Source organism: Rhinoderma darwinii, chromosome 12 (assembly GCF_050947455.1).
Source record: "Rhinoderma darwinii isolate aRhiDar2 chromosome 12, aRhiDar2.hap1, whole genome shotgun sequence".
Taxonomy (NCBI): domain Eukaryota; kingdom Metazoa; phylum Chordata; class Amphibia; order Anura; family Rhinodermatidae; genus Rhinoderma; species Rhinoderma darwinii.
Window position 1 is genome coordinate 56,930,773 of NC_134698.1, and position 9,338 is coordinate 56,940,110.

At 42.8% G+C, this 9,338-nt stretch overlaps 1 protein-coding gene across 1 annotated transcript in view; it reads right to left on the minus strand.

Moving 5' to 3' along the window:
• Positions 1-1,852: 1,852 nt before the first annotated feature.
• The window catches only part of LOC142664436 (carbohydrate sulfotransferase 8-like), a 25,907-nt gene continuing 18,421 nt past the window's right edge, over positions 1,853-9,338 (minus strand). The window contains exons 2-3 of the mRNA XM_075843502.1: positions 6,008-6,165; positions 1,853-2,667 (exon numbers count right to left, since the gene is read on the minus strand). Coding sequence (XP_075699617.1) covers positions 1,853-2,667; positions 6,008-6,165 — 973 coding nt within the window. The remainder of the gene's footprint in view (positions 2,668-6,007; positions 6,166-9,338) is intronic.

A 9,338-nucleotide genomic window follows, 5' to 3' on the forward strand; every position in this document is an offset into this window, starting at 1 on the left:
AAAGGTTTGAAAACAACGTTTTTTTTTGCATCGCCATATTGTGACTCCATAACTTTATTTATATTTCTGTATACAGAGCTGTGTAAGGTGTCTTTTTGTACGTGGAAAGATTTGTTTTTATTAATATAATTTTGGGGAATGTCCGGCATTTTGATCACTTTATTAAAAAAATTTTTTGAGGGGCTGAAAGAGGCTCTGTCACCAGATTATAAATGCTCTATCTCGTACATAATGTGATTGGCGCTGTAATGTAGATAACAACAGTGGTTTTTATTTTGAAAAACAATCATTTTTAAGCAAGTTATGAGCTAGTTTAGATTAATTCGAATGACTTTCTCAATGGACAACTGGGCGTGTTTTTACTTTTTACCAACTGGGTGTTGTGAAGAGAAGTTTATGAGGCTGACCAATCAGTGTCCTGCACTTCTCATTGTTCCAGAAGCTGGGCTGGAACAATGAGAAGTGTATGACGCTGATTGGTCACTGATTGGTCAGCCTCATAAACTTCTCTTCACAACGCCCAGTTGGTAAAAAGTAAAAACACGCCCAGTTGTCCATTGAGAATCTCATTAGCATAAATCTAAACTAGCTCATAACAGCGCCGATCAGATTATGTAGGAGATAGGGCACTTATAATCTGGTGACAGAGCCTCTTTAAGTGGCAAAAAAACAGATTCGGCCCTTTTGACCTTTTTTCCCGCTACGCTGTTCACTAGAATTATATTTTTATAGTTCGGGCATTTTCATACGCGGGGATACCTAATGTGTTTAATTTTCCTATAGAACGGCTGGGAGTGTTCACAAGGCTCTCAGCTGTTATAGGAGTATACAGGTCTCGCCCCGCTGAAGCCGGTGAGCAGCCCCAAGCGAAAGAGGCAGGAAAAATCCCTCAGATGCCGGTGGTCATATCAAACACCGGCATCTGAGGGGTTAAAGGCTTGTGATCGGAAATTCAACACAGCAGAGACCCAGTAGCTATGGCGCCCGCTTGGCTTCTGAGCCAGCGCCATTTATAAATATCCTTTCCCAACATAAATCTACAGATTAGCGTCGGGAAAGGGTTAAGGTGTAGAGTTAGGGCTCATTAAGAAGAGTGTGTTCCTTGTCCGTGTGCTGTGCGTTAAAATAACTGACAGCACACGGACCCATTCATTTCAATGGGGCTATTCAGACATGCGTGAGTTTTCACGCAGCTAATGTCTGTTGTGTGAAACTATTGGTGCTTGCACAGACGTGAAAAACACATGCCACACGCAAAGCACACTAATGCCAATACGCAACACAAGCTGATGGCACACGGACATGAAATGCAGGAAAAATTCTGCGTTTTTTTACATGTGCAAATCCTACACGCTTGTCTGAATGTAGCTTTAAAGAGCAGCCATCAGCAAACGCAGAGGAAGAGAAGTATCACCTATAGGTCATTTTTGAGATCCTGCCTAGACATCCACTTTAAAGTTGTCTTATGAAGACCCCAACCTTTTGAAATGGAATTGGTCCAGCTTTTCTAACAGCTGCTCACTGGAGGAAAAATGAATGGGCGGTCATGTAATGCATGAGTGATCAGGGCCCCCTAGAGTGGGTACCACTCTTCCGAAGTGTCTCTCGATTCTGGCTCAAAGAGGGGGTCTCAACACAACTACAAAGTTATTCAGACAACTTTTGTCTAATTTAATATAATGGTTAAGTACAGTGATACGTTGAGTAATAATAAAAAAATATTATGTTTTTATAAGCAATGATCATAGGTGTTTATTAAACCTTGAAGAAAAGCATGCAGTGACTGTAAACAAAGAATACACATTTTATAAACTATCTCCGCAATCCCTAACAACTAGTACTGAATAATTTATTAACTCTGATTTTCATAAAAATTATTATATTCAAACATAACAAAGTCAAGGTAGTAGATTTCAGCAAGACCTTGGAGTTGTAGCTTTGATAGGCTTTTGAAGTACTCTTTACCTATGATTTCATCAGTTGTCGATTCATTTGGATAATGTTTAATACCAGGGTATTTGAGGTAAAATGGGGCTTTTATAGATCTCAGAACATATGCAGCATCAAGTTCCATGGTTTCCAACTTTCCATATATGTCATATTGGATGTTGCATGGGTCACAAATGTAATGCATAGGTTTCCAATGAATGTCCATCTTTTTGGGGTCCTGCTGAAGAATAAAGCGAACAAATTCTTCAAAAGTGAGATCCCCTTCAAAATTTTGACGCTCCCTGACCTTGAACTTTATTGACTTTACAACCTCACTGTAGTAAGGCTGTGGATGGAGAATTTTATCTCTATATGCAGAAACCAACCTCTGAAAGGGATGACGAGCAAACATTACTTTTGTATAGCTGTTCAACATCTTCTTCTGCTGATAAACTGAATAATCGCTTAACTGGTATAACAATCTGTTTTTGTGGACCTCTTCGTGGGTCAGATCCTGGGCATTATGGAGGGAACCTAATTTCAGTAGGATAATTACTCTCTTCCAATTGGAGCAACCAACTTTAGGCACTTCACAGTATATGAACTTATGGCTGTGCTCAACAAAAAGACTTCTGGCAGTAGTAATTGAATGCATAGAATTATTCAGGTTTTTCTGGAGACAAGCTAAGTTCACAATAGCTCTGCGATGTTTCTGTATGTAGAAGTTGTATAGGGAACCTGAAAAATAAATTCAATGTGACAATTATTTGGAGAATTAAAGTTTGTGTTTGAAGGCTCCGCGTGTATGATTCTCAGCACTGTGCTAGATTTCTGATAAAATAGGAAGGCTGACTGCAAAGGAAACGTGGAGTAGTTGCCATTACAACAAATTAGATTACGTCTCTAATTTTCAGAGAGACTATAAAAAATAAAAATCTGCAACCTGATTGGCTGTTATGCGCAACTGCTCCACTTCTTTTTCTTTTTTCATCAGTTTTGATAAATCTGCTTCACTATGAATATCTTTTACAAGATTTGCCTACAGGATCAGCCACCACCCTATGATAAATGCCAAGATCTCAGTACGCTCCCATCCTGGCCTTTTAGCTTGTGATGCAGTGGTTATTGTATCCACAAAGGGAGGTGGCTCCTATTGTTCTCCAAACATGTAATTTAGAGTGTTCCAGGAACAACGTAATATAAAAAGCAATGGCGACATTTTTTATTTTTGTACATTACATGAAACTCTATTATATGTATAAAAAAATTTGTTATGAAACAGACTGGTCAACCGCCACTAGGAATGAAGAGCAGTGGCAGAAGGGGGGCAATTAGTGATTGTTTGCTCTCCTCCATGTGAATGCACAGAATTCTGTTTGTCCGTATAGTATATGTCAACCATAAAGAACTATAGCACTGAATGCACACGATTTTAAAGAGGCTCTGTCACCAGATTATAAGTGCCCTATCTCCTACATAATGTGATCGACGCTGTAATGTAGATAACAGCAGTGGTTTTTATTTTGAAAAACGATCATTTTTGAGCAAGTTATGAGCTAGTTTAGATTTATGCTAATGAGTTTCTCAATGGACAACTGGGCGTGTTTTTACTTTTTACCAACTGGGCGTTGAACAGAGGAGTGTATGACGCTGACCAATCAGTGACTAATCAGTGTCCTACACTTCTCATTGTTCTAGCCCAGCACAGTGTGATTGTGCAGTGAAAGAAGTAAACACGCCCAGTTGCTAAAAACACAATACACGCCCAGTTGGAAATAAGAGAAAACACTCCCAGTTGTCCATTAGAAAGGCTCATTTGCATAAATATAAAATTGCTCATAACTTAGCCAAAAATGATCGTTTAAAAAAACCAAAAAGAAAACGTTACTGTTATCTACATTGCAGCGCCGATCACATGCAATAGGAGATAGGGATTTGATAATCTGGTGACAGAGCCTCTTTAAGCTGGCCTGCTAATTTGTAGGGTGTTGGTGTGGGTAGAGAAGAGGAAAGTGAGTGCTGCTTACACTATAGGGTTATGTTCACACATGGCAGATTTCCAAAAATTCCTGCTGCAGTAATCCAATCCATACATCTGAATAGGGTTTGTAAAAATGCTGCAGAAATAACCCTATTGTAATGTACTGTATAGAAGAGATTTGTGACGTGGCATGCAAAGCTCAACAAATGCTACTCTTTGAACGGTAAAGTATAAAAAATAAAGTACTGTCGTTAATTTGTAGCGTGATTGCAGTTCTGGGCCACTCAGAGTTTACACTGATTACTTGAGTAGTCTAAATAGTTACAGTCCGACGTCATATGCTATATCGGATGCCATATATATGGAGATATGCTTCTAAGAGAGACTATCTTCGTACATATGGCACCCCAAGGAGCCTGTATGGCAGTACATGGCACATCAAGGCTGTATGGTGCCATGTACTGCCATACACGATCCGTGCACACAAATTGCTGTGGTTTTTGCCTGTGTGGTTTGTACAGGTGAAGCACTGTACAAGCCGCGCAATTCAAAACTGCATCACAAAACGGCATGGCACATTACCAACACACAGGTGCTACATGTAGGAGCACCTGTAAAGGATCTGCCAAGCACAGCTTCGGGGTTAACTCCCAGAACTAATCAGTCAGCACCTGAGAATACATCCCTGAGACTGACTCCTGCTTCCACCATTCAGGCTGGCAGGCTTAGGAGTGGGAGAGCCTATCGTAACCTGGCCAGACTCAGCTAGCTCCCGCCCTCGGTCTATTTAAGCCTGCACTTCCTGTCCCTCGGTGCTTGTGCTTCTTTCCTTGTGGTTTCCTGGGCCAGCTACAGCTCCTGCTATTTTTGATCCTGCTCCATACAGACACTGGCTTACCGACTACTCTTCTGCTTTTCGTTTTGTACCTCGCACACTCCTGGCTTGACTCGGCTCGTTCACCACTCTGGTTGCTCACGGTGTTGCCGTGGGCAACGGCCCCTTTTCCTTGCTTGTGTTCCTTTGTATGTTTGTCGTGTTTGTCGTGCACTTACTGAGCGCAGGGACCGCCGCCCAGTTGTACCCCGTTGCCTAGGGCGGGTCGTTGCAAGTAGGCAGGGACAGAGTGGCGGGTAGATTAGGGCTCACTTGTCCGTCTCCCTACCCCCTGCCATTACAGCACCCTAACAGCTTAGAGGGAATTGTCTGGGCCCTAAATAAAAGGTCATCCACCTACCATAAGACCGCTATCACTCCACCCCAGAATTGGGCATATTGTGTAACTCCATGCTTTCCTATGAACAGTGGCGTAACTACCGCCGTAGCAGCCGTAGCGACTGCTACGGGGCCCGCGGCATGAGGGGGCCCGTGTCGCCCGCCGGCACGGGCCCCCACCATGGCCGCAGGCTCCGCTAGCTGCCGCTATGACTGCTACAGCGGGACGCCACTGAACACTACGGCAGAGCAGGGAGGTATCTCCCCGCTCTGCCATTAAACAAAAGACATGTATCCCCTATCCACAGGATAGGGGATACATGTGTGATCGCTTGCATTGATAGAGAGAACGGGGGACTGAAAGTCCCCTGAAGTTCTCCATCACAAACCTCGGACTTCCGGGGTCTGTGTCGGCAGCTCCGTAGAAATGAATGGAGCGCCGGTCGCGCTTGTGCGCATGCGTGACCAGCGCTCCTTTCATTTTTATTGAGCTGCCGACACAGACGCCGGAAGTCAGAGGTTAGTCATGGAGAACTTCAGGGGACTTTCAGAGGGGGCTGTATGGCGTTATCTACAGGGGGGGCGCTGTATGGCGTTAACTACAGGGGGGACTGTATTGCGTTATCTACAGGGGGGGCTGTAAAAAAGGCACTATCTACAAGGGGGGGGGGTTGTGTGACACCAAGGGGAGGGGGGGCCCCAGTCAAAAGTTTGCTATGGGGCCCAGTCTTTCCTAGTTACGCCCCTGCCTATGAATGTAACTGTGTGATATCCTTTACACGACTACATTCACTAAACGCCTGTATAGCCTTGACTTTAAACAGTGGCACTTCATGCAAAGAGACATTAAGTTACTGGCACCTCATAATATAACATTCTCTTACCTGCTGAATTGTGCTGCTGCATCATGTAAAAGTGATGTGTTAGTAACAATATTGAATAGAGCAGCAGAATACACAAGCACAATTTATTTGGATATTTCCACGAGATAACAGAATTGCCTGCATAAGGATGCATACGTTTCTCTATACACTCCATGAATCTGGAATTTAAAATAATTTACAAGAGAAAAGGGAAAAAAAAAATGTTTTAATTGCCAGCATGATCATTTTAGAGTTACCCATTTTTGTGATGCAATTTTATTTTTATTAGTCAAAGTTAATTTATTTCAGTAATAAAATTCAAATTGTGAAACTCATATTATATAGATACATTACACACAGTGATCTATTTCCAGCGTTTTTTTCTTTTTAATGTTGATGATTATGGCGAACAGTTAATGAAAACCAAAAATTTAGTCTCTCAGAAAATTTGAATATTGGTTAAAAGTTCGATATTGTAGACTCATGGTGTCACAGTTTAATCCGTTAATCAACACAAAACACCTGCAAAGGTTTCCTACGCCTTTTAAATGGTCCAACAGTCTGGTTCAGTAGGCTACACAATCATGGGGAAGACTGCTGACTTGACCGTTGTCCAGAAGACAGTCATTGACACCCTCCACAAGGAGGGTAAGCCACAAAAGGACATTGCTAAAGAAGCTGACTGTTCACAGAGTGCTGTATCCAAGCTTCAAGAGCCAACACACACACACACACACACACACACACACACACACACACACACACACACAGACACACACACACACACACACACACACACACACACACACACACACACACACACACACACACACACACACCCAGGACATGGGCTACAACTGTCGCATTACTTGAGACAATGCCAGAAGCGTCTTACCCGGCCTAAGGAGAAAAAGAACTGGTCTGTTGCTCAGTGGTCTAAATTCCTATTTTCAGATGAAATGAAGTTTTGCATTGCATTTGGAATTCAAGGTCCCAGAGTCTGGAGGAAGAGTGAAGAGGCACTCAATCCAAGTTGCTTGCGGTCCAGTGTGAAGTTTCCACAGTCAGTGATGGTTTGGGGAGCCATGTCATCTGCTGGTGTTGGTCCACTGTGTTATATCAGGCCCAGAGTCATCACAGTCGTCTACCAGGAAATTTTACAGCACTTCATGCTTCCCTCTGCTGACAAGCTTTATGGAGATGCTGATTTCATTTTCAAGCAGGACTTGGCACCTGCCCACACTGCCAAAAGTACCAATACCTGATTTAATAATCACAGTATCACTGTGCTTGATTGGACAGCAAACTCGCCTGACCTAAACCCCATAGAGAATCTATGGGGTATTGTCAAGAAGAAGATGAGACACCAGACCCAACAATGCAGACGCGCTGAAGGTCACTATCAAAGCAACCTGGGCTTCCATAACGCCTCAGCAGTACCACAGGCTGATCGCCTCCATGCCACGCCGCATTGATGCAGTAATTAATGCAAAAGGAGCCCCGACCAAATACTGAGTGTATATACTGTACATACTTTTCAGTAGGCCAACATTTCGGTATTACATTTTTTTAAATTGGGCTTATTTAATATTCAAATTTTCTGAGAGACAAAATTTTAACTGTTAGCCATAATCAAAAATTGAAAAATAAATACATTTGGAAATAGATCACTCTGTGTGTAATGAATCTATATAATAGGAGCTTCACTTTTGAAATTAAATTACTGAAATAAATTAATGCTCTGATATTCTAATTAATTGAGAAGGACAAGTATGTTTGTATGTTTGTGTGTGTGTGTGTGTGTGTGTATGCGTGTATATATATATATATATATATATATATATATATATATCTCCTTACCCAGGTTATCCAGGGCGCCGGCTCGTTTGACGTGGGTGAGGGCACATCAACGCAACCAGAGCTTGCCACTGCTGTTCAGCTGCTATTCCTTGAGTGGAAGTGAGGAGGCAGGCAGCTGACCAACAGTGACAGATCACACTGGATTCTAACGCCGTGAATCAGCGGTGCCTCAAACTCAAGAACCCTGAAAAGAGGAGGGTGGGTATATGGTTTTCGTGTCTATGGTTTTTTTTTTGGTCTGACGTGTAAATTAAGTTTGGGGTCTGATCTGAGGTCTTAAGTGTACTAGTCTGGCGTCTAATTTAATTTAGGGGTCTGGTATTGGGTCTGAATTAGCTTAGGGGTCTGAGTGAATTTAGGGAACTTTTCCAGAGTCTCCCAGAATCTCTGGGGTATGGAGATTATTTAGGGGTCTTTTTTGGATCTGAGTTTATTTAGGGGTCTGAATTAACAGGGGATTGGTCTTAAGTTAGGGTCTGAATTTGTGTTGCTGTAGAGGATGGGGTTGGGCTGCAGAAATGCAGGGCTAAAGATGTCTGGGCAGCAAGCTCTGCAGTCATCCGGAGAAGTTGTCATGGAGGTCTGGGCTGGGTGGAGAACAATGGAAAGTGAACAACTTCAATAAGAGAAGACATCACCTATGAGTCACTGGATTTAATTCTATTAGTTATTTATTCTGCCTGTGTCTGAAGAGTACCGTTTTCTTTTGTATGGTCTGCAGAATGATGGTACTCTGCAGATCACTTGTGTAGAACTGGTGCCTGACCTCTATATGGTCACTGTATGGCGGTATTATTGGTTTTATTGGTATTTGTATCATGGGAAAGTACACTTGTCCAGGGCTGGTTTTAGACAATATGTGGCCCTGGGCAAAGTTAAAAGTGGGGTCCCAAATGCTGAATTAAGGGTCTGCTCACCTCTGCATCGGGGTTCCATTCATGGCTTCCGTCAGATCTTTCAGTCAGGGGAACCCATGAAAGCAAACCATAGGCTATTGATTTAGTTAAAAAAAATGGAAACCTTATGGAACGGAGACAAACGGAAGCCAATTGCAATGGAAGCATTACCATTGAAATCAATGGTAATGTAAAGAGAAGCTATCGTTTCCGTTTGCGTTTACATTGACTGGTTCCTCCGACTGAAAGGTCTGACAGAACTCAACGGAAACCAAACGCTGATGTGAACACACCCTTAGGCCTCGTTTACACAAGCGTGATATACGTGTATACGTCTATGGGGGCATGCAGACAGTCCGTGAGTTTTGCTCAGCGTGAGTCCGCTGAAAAAAACTCACGACATGTCCTATCTTTGTGCGCTGTTCGCGCATCACGCACCCATTTAAGTCAATGGGTGCATGAAAATCACGCGCACCACACGGAAGCACTTCCGTGGGACGCGCGTGATTCGCGCAACAGCTGTCAAACTGTGAATGTAAACAGAAAAGAACCACGTGCTTCCAAACGGAGTGTCATAATGATGGCGGCTGCGTGAA